The 17,023-nt window shown below is 56.2% G+C and overlaps 1 protein-coding gene across 2 annotated transcripts; it reads left to right on the top strand.

Annotated features, from left to right (window-relative positions):
- The first annotated feature begins 2,028 nt into the window (after window positions 1-2,028).
- ASB10 (ankyrin repeat and SOCS box containing 10) lies at window positions 2,029-11,460 on the top strand. 2 transcript variants are annotated; one of them, XM_078437487.2, is made up of 6 exons: window positions 2,029-2,399; window positions 3,195-3,462; window positions 6,193-6,712; window positions 10,443-10,556; window positions 10,834-11,019; window positions 11,163-11,460. In XM_078437487.2, the coding sequence occupies exons 1-5, from the start codon at window positions 2,129-2,131 to the stop codon at window positions 11,017-11,019; spliced, it is 1,359 nt and encodes a 452-aa protein (XP_078293613.2). In that variant the 5' UTR covers window positions 2,029-2,128; the 3' UTR covers window positions 11,163-11,460. The 2 variants fall into 2 exon arrangements, with proteins under 2 accessions (XP_078293613.2, XP_078293620.2); XM_078437494.2 differs by lacking the exon at window positions 2,029-2,399 and adding an exon at window positions 2,439-3,046.
- Window positions 11,461-17,023: the final 5,563 nt, after the last annotated feature.

Below are 17,023 nucleotides of genomic sequence, written 5' to 3'. Positions count from 1 at the left end.
CCTGGGGGTGGGGGGTGTTAAGAGAGAACAATAGGAAAAGAAAAAGAGCCAGGAGAAAGGGGGGTCTCCACTAAGTCTGGAAAAAGAAAAAACCAAGTGTGGCTGTCGGCAGCCCCCGGTCCTCGCCTCACTCGGTACTAAGTCTCTGTGTGATCTTACACGGCCCCCTCCGGTCTCTGGGCCTCAGTTTCCTTACGTGTAAAGCGAGGGGAGGTTGGACCAGCCACCCTCCGAGGTCCCCGGTGCTCTAGGATTTGATTATTCTGCAAAAGTGTGTCGGGGGTGGTGAGGACTCTTAGGCAGCAGTGGGGTGGGGCGGAGGAAGGTTCTAGGGAGAAAAGGTGTAGTAGGTTCCGGCTCTACAATGTGTGGTCCCCACATCTTTCTGAAACGCCCCCTGCCCACCTGCCCGCGCTCTTCCTCTGACCCAGAGCCTGTCCCTCAGGGGGCCGGTGGGACCAGAGGATGGGACCCAGGGCCGCGCGCCCCTGGATGGAAGTTCATCTGTGGGTCCCCCTTGCTGGGGAGGGAAGAGTTGGGGGCACTGAGGGCTGAGAGCCCCGGGCTCTCTCAGAGGAAGCAGCATAAAGAGCGTGTCAATTTGGCACGCCTGGGTGGCTCGGTTGGTTAAGCGTCCAACTTCGGGTCGGGTCATGATCTCGCGGTTCGTGGGTTCAAGCCCCGCGTCGGGCTCTGTGCTGACGGCTCAGAGCCTGGAGCCCGCTTCGGAGTCTGTGTCTCCCTCTCTCTCTCTCTCTCTGCCCCTCCCCTGCTCAGGCTGTGTCTCTCTCTGTCTCAAAAATAAAAAAATTAAAAAAATTAAAAAAAAAAAAAAAAGAGTGTGTGAATAAAAGTCAAGGTATATTCTGCCGCTCATGGAGGCCAATGAGAGCCAGACGAGATGAGACCCGAGGAGCAAGCCCAGGGCCCGCGGTGCGCTGCCCGGGGATGGGTTTCGAGTTCTCTTTCTCCCTGGTTTCCTTCTTATCTCTCCAAATGAAAGTAGTCTTATTATCCTGAGACCCATTTCCTCCTTCTCACCCGCCGACTGAGGCCCCTCTAACCTTGGCAGGCAGACATGGGAGATCCAGGAGACATCCAGGGAGATGGAAGGGTCAGACCTGGGGTGGCCAGAGGGGGGCAGCACCTAGGGTGGACACTGGGAATTTCTGTTGCTGCCTGTGGACCGAGCCTCTATCCTCCAGGTGGAAGTCTGTCTTCTATTTTTTTTTTTTAATTTTTTAAATGTTTTTATTCATTTTTTTTTTTTTTGAGGCAGAGAGAGACAGAGCATGAGCAGGGGAGGGGCAGAGAGACAGGGAGACACAGAATCCGAAGCAGGCTCCAGGCTCCGAGCTGTCAGCACAGAGCCCGACGCGGGGCTCGAACTCACAAACGCAAGATCGTGACCTGAGTCGAAGTCAGACGCTTAACCGACTGAGCCACCCAGGCGCCCCAGGTCTGTCTTCTAGAGAGCCCCTAGAAGGAGTGCCTCGTGGAGTAGGGCGCTCTCTGCCATGTGTCACTACCGTGGACTCTTTCCTTGGTTTGGGGGGGAAGGGTATGCGGGGCTAATTGGTGACATTTGGGAGGGCAGGAAGAATTTCCTGGCACCCACATGCCCTCCCTCTGGGATCAGAGCCCAGGCCACCGGAGGCTGGCTTGGTGAAGCACATGATCGATGAGAGAGGGTATGAAAATGGCAGCTTGAGAGCCCCCCCACTCCGCCCTCCGCCCCCATTCTGGTCCCGGATCTGCAACAAACTCACACCTTGGGCAAAGCACTTGGCACGTGTGGGCTCCGTTTTCCTTTACCTGTGAAAGTGCAGGCTGGATCCCACGATCTGGGTGACCCCTTTCAACCCTGACAGCGGTCAACTCCAGGGTGAGACTCGGGGTCGGGGGGCTTGATCCCCTCTCTGCTCTCCAGCTCCTCCCTAATTCCCACTCCAGCCTGAAGCCTCCTTCCCTGGGACTGACAGCTAGGACAGCCGGGGCTATTTATGGTATGGCCCGCGTGTGCTCCCTGCCCCTCCCACTCCAGGCCTCGGCCTGGCTCAGGCCCCGTCAGCCAGTGGAATCGTCCCGAGGCCTGCTTCTTTGGCTCCCTCTCTCCCAGAAACTGGCTATGCCTGGAAGAAGGAGCTCCCCTCCCCCCTGGGGACACCGTGTGGGGAGCCGTCCTTCGGCCCCTGCCTGCCGGGTCTGGGGGTCCCGGTCCGGCCCAGCCCGGGAGCCGACTCGGCCGTCGCCTCTACTGTGCCGTGATATGGCCCTGCAGAACGCCCTGTACACGGGAGACCTGGCGAGGTTGCAGGAGCTGTTTCCCCCGCACAGCACAGCCGACCTGGTCCTGGAGCACCGGGCCGCCGAGCCTCGTTGGAGCAGTCACCAGAGGGGTGAGGGGCTGCCGGGAGTGGAGGGCTGAGGACCGGGGGCCGGGGTTAACCCCATCAGGCACAGAGACACCAAGTGCTTGAGGAAGAGGAGAAGCCCCTGGCTACTCCTCCCCTACCCGGAGGCTTGCCTAAGCCTTGGCCCAGGAGTGAAGTCATGCGGAGCCCAGAATAGCTTCTGCTGAACCGCGTGGCCGGGTCAGGCTCAGCTCGGGGACACAGAGACCCTCTCCCTCCATCCGTCCGCGTTTCCCTCCCCCTCTCCCGCTCTCTCTGCCTCTGCCCCCTCCCTCCCCCTCCTCCCCCTACGCCTCTTCCCACAAGCTCATACTCTGTCCTCATGAGCTGGTCCCCAGAAGAGTGCAGGGGGCCGGGGGAACCCCCCGGTGACAGACACGCCCTCTGTGCCAGGCTGGTGGAGAGGCCCAAAGGAGGGTCTGCAGAGCGTCTGGAGTCTGGCTCGGGACCCATCGTCACCCGTACGGCCTCGGGACCTGCCCTGGCCTTCTGGCAGGCAGTGCTGGCCGGGGACGCGGGCTCTGTCTCCCGCCTCCTCGCCGACTCCAGCACCGGCCTGGCTCCGGATTCCGTCTTTGACACCAGCGACCCAGAACGATGGAGGGATTTCCGCTTCAACATCCGGGCTCTGAGTACGGGCCTGGGGCACTGGGAGGGTCTGAGCGGGAGCGGGGAGGCTGGGGACAGAGCCCTGAGCTCCCTCTTCCCAGCCTCTGCCCACCTCCTCTTCTGCTCTCTGCCTGTCTTCAGGGTGTGAGGCCCATGTCCCTCTCTCCCTAGGACTCTGGTCTCTGACGTACGAAGAGGAGCTGACCACCCCACTGCACGTGGCGGCTAGCCGGGGCCACACGGACGTTCTGCGGCTGCTGCTGAGGCGGCGGGCAAGGCCCGACAGTGCCCCTGGGGGCCGCACCGCCCTGCACGAGGCCTGTGCCGCGGGCCACGCTGCCTGTGTCCACGTACTGCTGGTGGCAGGAGCCGACCCCAACATCCCTGACCAGGACGGCAAACTCCCCTTGCACCTCTGCCGGGGGGCTGGCACCCTCGAGTGAGTGACCCCTCGCCCCAACCCCCGTCCCACTCTTCGGGCAGGCAGAGAGGTGACCTCGGGGAGGATGAGGGAACATGTTGGGGGCTGGCAGGCCTGGTGAGTCGGGCTAGAGGAGACGGGGCTCAGGTGGAGAGTCAGGATGTGGTTACTCCCCACACCGTCCTGCCAGCTGGCCCCGGAACTTCGGACCGGCCTGTACCTGGGACAGCTTCTGCTTCCCCAGGGGTGTCAGAGGGCTGTGGCGGGGACTCAGCTGCGGAGCCTATGTTGGGGAAGTTGTCCAGATCCATTGTGGGGAGGCAGTGTACTATGAAGTTTTGGTTTTTCTGAGATTATCCAACATTCCAGGCACTGTGCTCAGTACAGCAGGAACTGAGGCATGATCCTGCCCTCAGAGAGCTGACCGTCCAGGAGTGATCCGGATAGTCTGTAAAGGATAGCAGCCCCCAGTTGGGGCACGCATCAATCCCTGTGGGCAGGGTCTGGTCCTACCTTGGCGGGTCTGGCATTTCCCTATTGGCAGGTACCCTCAGATACAATGGGCCTAGGGACCAAGCCCAACTAACTAAACTCACAAGAAACCGATGGACATACCCATGTGACAATGTATTATTTCGTGTGCAGAAAATTCCTTTACTGCGACCCAAATAATTATGCCCTACGTGTCGGAAGCATTGGGGGATGAGTCCTCGCTCAATTAAACAATTTTTTTTTAATGTTTATTTATTTTTGAGAGAGATAGAGACCGAGCGCAAGCGAGGGAGGGGCAGAGAGAGGGGGAGACACAGAATCGGAAGCGGGCTCCAGGCTCCGAGCTGTCGGCACAGAGCCTGATGCGGGGCTCAAACTCACGAACCGTGGGATCATGACCTGAGCCGAAGTCGGATGCTCAACCGACTGAGCTACCCAGGCACCCCATTACTCAATTTCTTGATGAGCACGGAATCCTGGCAGTCGGAGCCTTGGCAAATCCATGAACGAACTGTACATACAATAGAGGCCCTCTCTCTACTGACTGCACACCTGACAAATTTCACATCTTGCTTCTGAATGAGGCCACATTTTTATTCCTTTTGTGAACCTCCCTCCTGTTAATTTATCCTTCAGCAGACTCCACTGACTTACTATGGTTGAAGGTATATTCCATACCAGTGTGTTCCAATAGAAATATAATGTGAGCCACATATGTAATTTAAAATTTTCTAGTAGCTTTATCAGAAGGATGAAATATGGGACACCTGGGTGTCTCAGTCGGTGAAGTGTCTGACTCTTGATTTCGGCTCGGGTCGTGGTCTCATGGCTCGTGAGTTCGAGCCCCGCGTCAGGCTCTGCACTGACCGTGAGGAGCCTGTTTGGGATTCTCTCTGTCTCTCCCTCTGCCTCTCTCTCTCAAAATAAATAAGTAAACTTAAAAAAAAAAAAAAGATGAACAGTAATGCGGTGCCTGACTGGTTCAGTCAGTAGAGCTTATGACTCTTGACCTCGGGGTTGTGAGTTCGAGCCCCACATTGGGTATAGAGATTACTTAAAAATAAAATCTTAAAAAAAGAAATAGATGAAATGAAAAATTTTTCAGTGAGGTAAAATACTTCTAACATAAAATTTACCATCCTAACCATTTCTTTAAAAAAATTTTTTTTAATGTTTGTTTATTTTTGAGAGAGAGAGAGAGACAGAGTGTGAGCAGGAGAGGGAGACACAGAATCCGAAACAGGTTCCAGGCTCTGAGCTGTCAGCACAGAGCTCGATGCAGGGCTCGAACTCACGGACCGTGAGATCATGACCTGAGCTGAAGTCAGATGCTTAACTGACTGAGCCACCCAGGCGCCCCTAAATGAGCTACTTTTTTAAAAGATTTTTTTTAACGTTCATTTATTTTTGAAACAGGGAGAGACAGAGCACGAACGGGGGGGAGGGTCACAGAGAGAGGGAGACACAGAATCCAAAACAGTTTCCAGGCTCCAAGCTGTCAGCACAGAGCCCGATGCAGGGCTCGAACTCACGAGTGTGAGATCATGACCTGAGCCTAAGTCAGATGCTTAACCCACTGAGCCATCCAGGCAACCCCTGTAGATGACTGCACTTCATCCATTGATCTGCCGCTGAACGATTAGCTTGCTTTCGCATTTTGGCTGTTGTGAATAGCGCTGCTGTGAATGTGGGCATACAAATATCTGTGGAATAGCTGGAATTAATTTTAGTAATATATTTTATTCAACACGTATCTCCAAAATGTTGTCACTTCAACATGTACTTGATATAATATGTATATATATATATATATATATATATATATATATATATATATAACTAACGAGACATTTTACATTCTCTTTTTTGTACCAAGTCCTCAAGCTGGGTGCGTATTTTACTAATAGCACATCTCAGTTAGGAGGCGTCATAGTACAGGGGCTCAATAGCTGTGCGTGGCTGGACAGCACAGCTCTATACAAGCCCACATTGTTACTGCTGGTCGTGTTCCAGTCCAGCCTCTTGGAGATCACACCCAGTGATCATGGTCCTTTCCTCTCCCGAGTAAACAGAAGTATTTTTAAAATTTTCATGGAGAGTTTTAAACACATAGGAATGTGGGCCGGAGAATAGAATGAGCCCGCCTGATCCATCAAGACGCCGCCCCCCCCCCCCCCCCCCCCCGCTTTGCTTTGCTCGGACCGGTAGGAGCGTAGGGCCCTGTCTTCCTCCCCACTGCCATCTCGCCCTCACCAGGTGCGCAGAACTGCTCCTGAGGTTTGGGGCGAAAGTGGATGGTCGGTCTGAGGAGGAGGAGGAGACCCCTTTGCATGTGGCCGCCCGGCTGGGCCACGTGGAACTGGCAGAACTCCTTCTGAGACGGGGGGCATGCCCGAATGCCCGGAATGTCGAAGGCTGGACCCCACTGCTGGCTGCCTGTGACATCCGCTGCACATCCTCCGCCGAGGCCGAGGCCACCACCGCCCGCTGCCTCCAGCTGTGCCACCTGCTGCTCTCGGCTGGAGCCGAGGCCGATGCTGCCGACCAGGACAAGCGCCGGCCCCTGCACCTGGCCTGTCGCCGTGGTCACGCGGCCGTCGTGGAGCTGCTCCTGTCCTGCGGTGTCAGTGCCAATGCCATGGACTATGGGGGACACACGCCCCTGCACTGCGCTCTACAGGGCCCAGCTGCGGCCTTGGCCCAGAGCCCAGAGCACGCAGTGCGAGCTCTGCTTAACCATGGCGCCGTCCGCGTCTGGCCTGGGGCCCTCCCCAAGGTATGGGGCTGGGGCCCGAGGGGAGGGCCATGATGGGGAGGGGATGGGGAGACTCAGACCTGTGTTCCCACTTGCTCTAGATGCAGCCTGACACATCTGAGCACGTGACTCAGTTCATCATCTTTCATTCATCAAGCAAGCAAAGCCCAGTAGGGGGCAAAGGCAAGGACGCAGACCAGCAGGAGGGGTGTATGTGTGTGTCGTGTGTGTGTGTGCGTGCACACACACACGTGCTCACACATGCATATACACGTGCGTGTGCATAAATGTGTATGCATGCATGTGTGCATGCACACGTGTGTGATGAAGGTGGATTGAGGGCAGGGGGCCAGATTGTCATGCATCTGAAAAGACAGGAACCAGGACTGATGTGGGCTTCAGGGAGTCCTTTCTTCATCAGGGGAGCAAGCCAATGAAAGAATCGTGCAGGCAGCTCTGCCTGGCCGTGGGATCCGTTCAGTGAGACATTCTGTGCCCAGGAGAGGCTTCCCCAGAGCAGAGCGATGAGCCTGGGTCATGAGGTTCAAAGCCTCCTCACCTTTTGCAGACAGACATGGTCCCTGTTTTTGAGAGCTTAGCAGGACATGCATCACCCAGACCAGCAGCTGCTATCCTGGCACGGGAGAAAAAGCCTTTCACTGTCAATTTCCTGTCTGTATCTTATCTTATTAACATAAAATATTCCCATAGTGGGTTCAACTTGAAGATCTGTGCTACTGATGTCCTGGCAGGGGGCCCTATCCCATGCTGTGTCGTGTCTGGAGGGGGCTATGTAATGTCACAGAGGGTGCTGGGCCTGGGGCAGGGACTGCCCCCCCCCCCCCCCCACCTCTGAAGAGCCCAGTCAGAATGGATACAGAGTAGCAGGCTGTGAGCAGGTCCCCTGCCTCATCTCTGGGCTTGAACTGTCCAGCCTTGCCTGGTCCTGGACATTCCTCTGCTGGCCCTGCCTTTCCCCTTCACTCACAAACCTAGAAGCATCTGTCTAGATTCCTAAGCAAGACCAAATAATTAAACAGCCCGAGAGTTCGGCAGATTGGTCTCCCCTTTGGGAAAATACAAGAAAATCAACAATTAACACTAATTAATCTCCTATTAACACCAGATAATTAGGAGACAAGCAATTCCCTGTAATCTGACGGTGGCTCTGACAGCTAATGATTTCCCCTTCAGGGAGGGGTTGGAAGAAGGAGGCAGAGCAGCAAACAGATTTCCTGGGACCCCACTGCCCCTGTCTCTTCGCCCTGCTCTGCCCTGCCTTAAGGACCAAGGGGGCGGGCACAACCAAGTGCCCCATTCCTCCCCTCCTCTGGGTGCCTCGCCCCAGGTGATCAAAAAGTTCAGGAAGGAGTCTGCCTCCATCTCCTATGATCTTCAGTGGCCCCACGCTTGCCTGAGGTCCCTGTCTCCCTGAAAGAAGTCATCTGTGATCACTGCCAGGCCCAGCCAGCTCTCCAGGAGCCACTGAGTGCTCAGGAAACCTGGCATTCATGCTTGTTCCTGTGACTATAGGGAAGTCACTGGAACTCTTTGAACGCGTGTTCCTTGCATGTAATACAGTGTCCTACCCACCAGTGATAAAAAGCTATAGGTATAGGAGCCTCGCAGATAACAGGAGTGAGCATAGCCCTAACCACCACCAGACACTTTCTAAAGTGTGTTGCCTGCTACATGGGTTCCTCCCAACAGTTTTCCCAACAAACTCTGAAGTAGGTGGTGACTAAGAATGCAGGCTCTGGAGCCTTACGTACTACCTGTGTGGCCCTCGGCAAGTTGCTTAATCGCTCTGGGCCTCAGTTTCCTCATCTGTAAAACAAGGACAGAAGAACGTGCCTGCTTCATAGGCTCAGTATGAGAACTGAGTTTCATCCATATTAAGCCCTTAAAAAAATTTTTCTTTTACATTTTATTTTTGAGAGGCAGAGCGTGAGTGCGGGAGGGGCAGAGAGAGAAGGAGACACAGAATCTGAAGCAGGCTCCAGGCTCTGAACTGTCAGCCCAGAGCCTGACGTGGGGCTTGAACCCATGAGTGTGAGATCATGACCTGAACCGAAGTCGGACACTCAACCGACTGAGCCACCCAGGCGCTCCCATATAAAGCCCTTTAGACAGTTGGGGCACCTGGGTGGCTCAGTTGGTTAAGTGTCTCACGTCTGATTGCAGCTCAGGCCATGATCTCACGGTTCATGAGTTCGAGCCCCAATAAGTTGGGCTCTGTGTTGACAGCATGGAGCCTGCTTGGGATTCTCTCTCTCTCTCTCTCTCTCTCTCTCTCTCTCAAAATAAACTTAAAAAAAAAAAAAAAGCCCTTTAGACAGGACCTAACCTAGAGTCGGTGCTCAACACCTGTTAGCTCATGCTGTTCTAAGTTAAATAATATGTGAAAAGCTCTGGAAAGCTGCTGGGCATCATCCCAATATAGGGAGAGAGATTCAGGCGGAACGGCCGCAGGAGGCTTCCTGGAAGGGATGGGACTTGGAGTGGGTAGGGCTTGGAAATGCAGGAGGAGGGCCCAGGCATTCCAGGCAGAGCAGAGACAGGAACCAGCGTGGCCTGGGAGGCCCCGCCTGAACAGCAGACAGGAGTAGCAGGTAAGAGCAGGAGAGCCAGATGTGACCAGACTGTTCTGTCCTAGATCTAAGGAGGAGGAAGTCAGAGACCTGCTCTGGGCAGATGGGATGGGGCTCCAGTGAGCACTGCCAAGATGCAGGGCAAGAAACAGAGGGCTTCAGGTGTGTGCGGTGCTTTCTCGGGGGCCCTGCTCTCGCCACCCAGCAGCACTAGGCACATGCCGCATTCCCAGCCTGCCAGGCAGAAGGGTTTTAAAGCCCCCAATGTTACATGTAAGTGTGTGGAGGGAGACGGGTATTATGCACAGGAACGCCGCCAGAGAGATAGCACTTAGCTGTTCTCAGATTTTACGAAGGGTTTGCGGCCACTGCCTATAGCTTGAGATACGGCAGAAGACACGGAATGAATGAAACAAATATGCTTCCAGATAGTCCGTGCAGACCCCGGTGAGTATGATGGTGTGTGCGTGTGTGTGTGTGTGTGTGTGCGCGCGCGCGCTCAGGCCAAATGCGGCTGTCTTTCTTTCCTTGTGGGCAGTCTCTGGCATGGGCTGCTCTCCCAGCATGGCTCACTCTTCACCCAATCAGGTCACCTCCTCAGAAAGGCTTTTCTTGACCACCCATCTAGGACAGCACTCTCCCAACCACGCTCAGTCGCCACGCCTGCTTATTTTTCATCGTGGCGGCTTAGCTGTAAGTGGTTATTTATGTGGTTATTGTTTTTTCCCACGGAAATAAAAGTTCCCAGCTGACAAGGACCTGTCCGTCATCCTGATGGCTGGGGCTCCAGTGCTCGGCCCATAGTGGCCCTCCGTAAATATTTACTAAACGAGGAAATGAAAGAACAAATCTGGATCCAACTGGACTCCACCACCGCTCCTTCATCAGGCCTCTCCTGGCCTTGTCCCTTCTCTCTGAAGTCCCTCCCTAATGACCGCATTTTAACTTGATCACAACTGCAAAGATCCTATTTCTAAATAGGGGATTTCTAATGGAGATTAGGACTTCAACGTGTTGGAAGGGGATGGGGAGACACAACTCAACCCATGGCAGCTGTCCTATTGGGACACCAAGGGATGTCTGATCATCCCGTGCGGCCTGGCTGGGGAGCCTGCAGTGTGTGGTAACCCCAGGAGCACTGATGCGTCCTCCTCCTCCAGGTGCTGGAACGCTGGTGCGCGTCTCCGAGGACCATCGAGGTCCTGATGAACACCTACAGCATCACGCAGCTTCCCGAGGAGGCCGTGGCCCTGGTGCCTCCTGAAACTCTGCAGGTCAGATTCCAGGACCCTGAAAACACGCAGTCACTCAGCCCGGCCCCAAGAGACTCCCACCTCCTACAGGGAAGCTCTGTCGGTTCCCCCACCCGGCCCCTCAGAAACTACCGGAGACCTGCTCACATCCCAGAAGAAAACCCACAGAGTGAACACCCAAAACACTACTTCTCATAGGCTCCCGTAGACACCTGTTGGCCCCCAGCCTCCCCGCTTTAGGAGAAATGGGTGCCATTTGTCCAAGGCTGCCTCGCTGAGCCCCTCCTTCTGTCCCCAGAAGCACCACCGTTTCTATTCGTCCCTTTTCGCCTTGGTGAGACAGCCCAGATCCCTGCAGCACCTGAGCCGCTGTGCCCTCCGTGCCCACCTGGCAGCCTGCCTGCCCCACGCCCTCCCCCGCCTTCCCCTGCCACCCCGCCTGCTCCGCTACCTGCAGCTGGATTTTGAGGACGTACTCTACTAGGTGAGTCCTGGGGTCTATGGGCAGTCCCAGCCATTTAGAAGGATGGGTAGGAGGCAAGAGGAGAGTTGGGGGCAGGGCCTTGGCCGGAACCGGCCAGCCCCCTGGACCGTGTGACCTCTCTGAGTCCACGCCTCTCCTTCCAGGTGTCCACTGCCTTTTGAGAGACCCGGAAGCTGGTGCCCCAGGCCCCAGGGGGCTCAGGTCTGCTTCTCACAGCATCCCAAGCTTGGGACAGAGTTGAGCTGGTCCAGGCCGAGGTGGCCCTGTGGATGCTGTCATTCCCAGCAGGGAGAGAGGCAGACAGACCATGCGGCCAGGGGATGTCTGATGGAGAGAGAGCTGGGACTCACGGCAAGTGATACACTCCTCTTGGTGGTCTCCCGAGGCATCCCTCCAGCCCGGCCAGACCCTGTATGAGCATTAAAAATCTGCAGGCCTGTGCTGTTGGGTGCTGTCTCCTGCAGGCCTTCCTCCCAGCTGGTCACTCAGGGGGCTCAGGACGGGCAGGCTTGTGGGGCCGCCCTGGATCTGCCCCATGGTGCCAGCTGTGTTATCTTCCCCCTTTCGAATCTACCAGCTGCTGAGCAGTCCCAGGCAGACTGGCCCCTCTGGTTCACGATGTGGCACAAGGGCCACCAGGCGAGATAGTGTCAGAGGGTGGGTGAGCTAACAACCTTGGGTCGGGAGGGAGGACGGCAAAGGGAGCCTTGGGGTAAGGAGGTGAGGCGGCGAGCAGGAAGGCCAGCGAGAAGGTGGGTGCAGGTGTCGGCCATCAAAGAGGGTAACCGTGGTTCAGGTGAGAGTGAAAGATTCAGGTTTGGAAAAAGCAAACAGCTCTACCTACTGCCTGCCCTGTGGGTCAAGGAGGACGGGACGCACACCTGGCGCCCACCCGTCTCTATCTGCTCCTTCCTTCGCGTTAGCTTCGCGGCCGCGGGCGCTGAGAGTCACATGTCCTGGGTTCTAGACTCAATTCTTTCATTAAGCTGTGGATCTTAAGTCTCTTCCCCTCTCTGGGCTCAAGTTGCCGCATCTGTGCAACAAGAGAGGAGAGGGCCCCTGAAGGTCTTTGCAGGGCCAGGGTTTTAAGAACCCACAGCTAGTCCCCAAGCGCAGGTAGGAAGAGAGAGTCGCCCCGTGACGCAAGAGGCCAATCAAATGCACCGTGATCCGTGACGTCAAGGGTCGCTGGACAGGTTTCCCAGGGCCCCGGAGGGCGGAGGGCGCAGGCGCCGGCGTTCACGCTTTTTCCCGCCAACTGCGGGCAGCAGGTTGCGGGGCGGGGCCTGGAGGACGCAGGCGGTGGGGGCGGGGCCGGGAGGGCGCGAGGCTGGAGAGGGCGTCGAGAGAGAAGCCCAGGAGGGTCGGCGCCGAGGTGAGTGGGCCCGGGTTCCCGCCTGGAAGGAAGTTTGGCCTTGCGGGGCGCGACTGGGGGGGGGGGGGGGGGGACGGGCCCGCCTGACGGGAGGGTCCGAAACCCGGCCGGGTGTCTCGGCTGAGGAACCCCGCCCCCCACAGGGTCCTGAGTCCTGAGGGCGCCGGCCCCACCGCAGCGGGGGAAGTCGCGCGCGTGCCGGGTCGGGAAGCAATTCCCGCGAGGCTTGGGCGTGTGCGAACTCGGCTCACTGGGTGCTGGTGCCCCGGGCGCGGGGTGGGGGTGGGGGGAGGGGTGCGGGGGAGGATGCCCCGGTGCCCATTCGTCCGTCCAACCAGGGTTCAGGGCCGCGCACACGGGTGGGGGGGGGGGGGTGGCTGGCTCCTAGTCCCTGCTGGCGTGAACTTTCTAGTGAGGAGGGAACAGTGTCAGGGGGATAAGCCCAACGCTGATTGGCAGAGAGTGCTGTTGGAGACTGGGTGACATTTAACCTGAGGCCTGCGTGACCAGGAGGAGCCAGCCATGGGAATGGAGTGGGAAGAGATGGGGGGAGGGCGTGCGGGCGGGTGGCATGAACCGATTTAGGTTTGGAAAGCTCTCTCTGGCTGCTGAATGGCTTTGGGGAGAGGCGGGGGAGGATCAAAGGCCAGCAGGAGGCCACTGCTGAGGTCCAGAGTCGTCCCCAGAGGTGGGGAAGCAGTAGGCGACACTTGGGACCCTTCTTGGAAGACTCCGAGGAGACCTGATGGACTGGACGGGGGGTGGGGGTGGGGGGGCTGAAGGAAAGCGTAACCCAGGGTGCCTGTCAGTGTTTGGGCTGAACAACTGGGCGAGGGTGGTGCTGATCGTTGCTAAGGTGGGGAGGGTGAGAAGCGGGCAAGGGGTGGAGGAATCGGCTGATCACTCTGGGAGCTAGAAGTGGGAGCTGCCCATTACACGTCTCAAAGAGGATATGTTACAAGGTCCTTTGGATCTACAAGTCTGGAGTCCAGGGGCAAGGTCAGGTCTGGGGATATAAATGGGATCGTTGGCATGTGACAGGTGTTCAGTGCTCTAGGAGAATCCCGACTCCCAAGGGGATGGCTTTCCTGAGAGCGTTGTTTATGCGTTTTGATGGAAATTTTATTTAAGCCCACCCGCGTCATTCGCTTTGTGCTTCCCGGAGTCCCAGGTCTTAGTCACTCATGTACAGCTGTGAAGGAGACCACTTCCTGCCCGCAGTGACTTTTCCATCTAGTCTGAAAAGCAAGCGTGTGAATGACTAGTTCAAGTACAAGGGACCATGAAGTGCATGCAAAAGGCACGTGGGAGCAAGAGCTGGGGGCTTGAGGAAGGTGAGCAGTAAAGGGCAGACGCTTGGGAAGGCTTGACAGGAAAGTGGTAAGAAGGGAGAAGGATTTCCGGCCATGTCTGAGCGTGCACGCTCCTCTGCAGGATGCCTTTTTAAGGAGGGCGGGCGGGGGTAAGGGGAGAAAGGTGATGTGGAGTGGCCAATGTGAGGGGCTGTTGCCCAACCCCACGCGTTCTCCCACTAGCAGGCAGCGTTAGGAAGGTCCTTTCTGGGGTTAGACATCCACAGCCACTCTTGCAAGCCGGGGAGCTTCCTCCCCAGCCTCCTGGCTGCGGGTCCCGCGGGCTCAGAACCTCTCCCCGGTAATTGCTTTCCGTAATGTGTTTGCTCCAAACCAATTTCACGCCTCCGTGAGGACTCCGCCCTGCACTGGAGGCGCGGACCTCCCTCCAACACCCCCCCACCCCCCCCCCCCCCCGGCCACGAACCTACCCACGTGCAACGCGTGCGCACACACAGACGGCACGCAATTTACACAACACACAGGGTTCGAGTAACTGGACACAAAAAATGTACCTGAACCTACACGCGTGCATACTAGACTTGAAGATTCTTGGGTACAGTCCCCGCCCCGCCCAACCAGTGTCCTCACAGTTGAAATGCCCCGCAGCAGCGCCCAGCGCGCTCGCCCTAGGAAGGCTCACCTGGCTGGGTTCCTTTGCCCTCGCACGGCTCCTAGACCAACGCCAGGGGGCGCTGCAGTACTCCGCACCTCTCTCGCGGTGACGCAGCTGCGCGCTGCCGCCACCAGAGGGCATCCGCGGGCAGGGCCCGACGCTGCCCATCGCGAGTGGACTCTCCCGCCAATAAGTGACGTGGAGGTACAGATACGTCGGCTTTGACTTCAGAATACTTCGTTCTTAGCGCCCTACGTGCTGGCTTCCAGACCATGAAAGGCGGGGGGAGGGCAGATGTGAGGTCCGATACAGGCACGAAAGCAGAGAGGGTAGATTCAAAATAGCATTCTTCTGTATGAGCCTTTACCCAACAGGTGGAATATAGTGAGAGGGGGACAAGTTCGAGCATGTGGACGATTAAAGAAGCAGAATGCTATTTGAGACAGTGAGAAAAGTGCTTGCCCACAATGGGCCTGTTCAGGGATTCAGTAAGAGAAGCACAGAGTTTTCCTTTGGTAAAGAAAGGAGCCAGCTCTATTCAGATTTGAGAGTGACGGCTTCTTCCCGGGGACTGATAGCAAAGTAAAGGAGAGCCCCTGGCCTGGGGGCTTCTGTCCTTGCCCACTCTGCTCTTTGTTGTCCGTTTAGTACAGGAAGGAAAGGTACTTTGAAAGGCATTTCTTCATGTTTGACCCTTGCATGGGCTTGTTGGCAGAGTAGAAATTAATCACTTCCTCTCACAGATGGAGTTAAGTCAGAAGGGCCAAGGTTACGTGGCTCAGGGAGGGGTCAGAACAGGACCTTCACTCCAGGTCTTATTTACTGGTCCGAGGGAGAGGTGTCGATATATATCCATTTGAGCTTTTGGAATCTTGTACTATGCAATTTTATTACCTATGTAAAAAAAAAAATGGAGTGCCATCCCTTTTAAAAATGTCTCTTCCTTTGTGCTTCATTCGCTGGTGGTGTTACTGCTCATTCAGCTTTAATTTCAGAGCTTGTAAGCCAAAGTCTCCTCAATAATTTATCAAGGCAGTGAGCCTCTGTTGTGTGTCCGACACTGTGCAGCCATCAAGCCAAGTACTGACCTCTCATCTTCAAAGCACAATACACTTTTGAAACCTGGTCTTCCATATTGGTACCGTGAGGCGTGTGGTCACTTCAACAAAGGGTTCCAAAGCATATCTTTAGAGGGATGTACAAAGATTATCCTAGTACACTAGTAGTGAGGTAGGGCTCGCAGACCTAGGGTGAGACACCTCTTCTTTCTCCGTGGCGACATCTTCCCACTAGGCTTGTCTCTCAGAGGTTTCATGAGTTTAATGTAGAGCCCGAGATAGATCAGGACCGCGTGGAAACCGCACTCTTCTCCCTTTTCCACTCTGACGAGTTGTCAATCAAGCATAACCAAAGAAAGCGCCCTTCTTGGTTGCCCCCCCCCCCTTTTCTGTCCCACTCTGGTGACGGTGTCTTTCAGGGTACTGTTTTTTAATACCTCAGTCTGACATCAGTGGTGTTCACTAGGTCACCACGACACTCCTGATTTGAACAAGTGTCACTGAGATCCAGAGTTCTCCCCTTGCCTGCTCTGCCTTGGCTCAGAAACGCTTACCTGAGCCAAGTAACTTCCCCTATGTAGACTGCATCTTCCTAAACTGGCCTGGCTTTGCTATTAATTTTAACTAGCTTGACTCTCCCTGCCCCCCCCCCCCCAACAGTTTCCCAGTGACCAGGTGACCCTCATTTTAGCGAGGTAGGCTTGCTCTGTATCCTGAAGCTCGGGTCACTCTTCTGTTGACTTGCCTGTCTTAAGTCTTTCGTGCCCATTGACCTGAGGCTCCTATCAAGCAAAAATGCCCATGACTTTTGCCTCTAGATTGACAACTACGCTGCTGGGAATTGGGGGTGGGGGCGGCAAAAGACGCTACCATTTCTGTGTCTGAGAATGGGGGAGGTGAGTAGAGTCATCTGCAATTAGCGAATAATTAGCGCTGCTGACCCTTGGGGCTCATCAGCGCTCCTGGGGCCAGCCCCCAGCAATCAGCTAGGGCAGGTCGAGAGTGTCAGGCCCAGGAATGAATAGGGCTCATCAGCGGTGCTGGAGCCAGGGAGCCAATCAGGGAAATTAATAGCAAGAGAGAGAGAGGGAGGGAGAGAGAGAGAGGGAGGGAGGGAGACAGAGATAGACGGACAGACAGACAAGAGATACAGATAGAGGTGAGAAATGAGAAAAAATAGAATAACAACTGGGATGGGGAATGAGAAATAGGAATAATCAGGCAGGAATAGGGATAGAAAGGAAGGCAGGAAAGGGAAGAGTGGGAGGAAGGAAGAGCACGTAAGGGAAGGGGGAGAGGTGAGAGGAATGGTAAGTACTTGGCATAGTGTGGGCACTCGAGGAAATTACCTACAGAGGCTACAGTGAGGAACTGAGGTAGTCCGCCACGGAGGAGGGAGTGAGGACGAAGGGGAAGAGCCACTGTCGAGAGAACAGAGACCCGGGGAGAGGGGAACGGGGCTGGGAAGAAGTACCGAGGGGGAAAGGGGCCCCTACACGAGGACCCTGAGCTGCGGCGCCCGGCGGCAGAGCGCGCCCCCTGCCGTCCCCGCCTCGCCGCCCGAGGGGGCGCCGCGGTCCAGTCCCGCCCGCGTCGCAGGGGC

This window comes from Panthera onca, chromosome A2 (assembly GCF_046562875.1).
Source record: "Panthera onca isolate mPanOnc1 chromosome A2, mPanOnc1 haplotype 2, whole genome shotgun sequence".
NCBI lineage: Eukaryota > Metazoa > Chordata > Mammalia > Carnivora > Felidae > Panthera > Panthera onca.
Note: the sequence above shows the minus strand (reverse complement) of the source record. Positions and strands in the feature narration are given on the sequence as shown.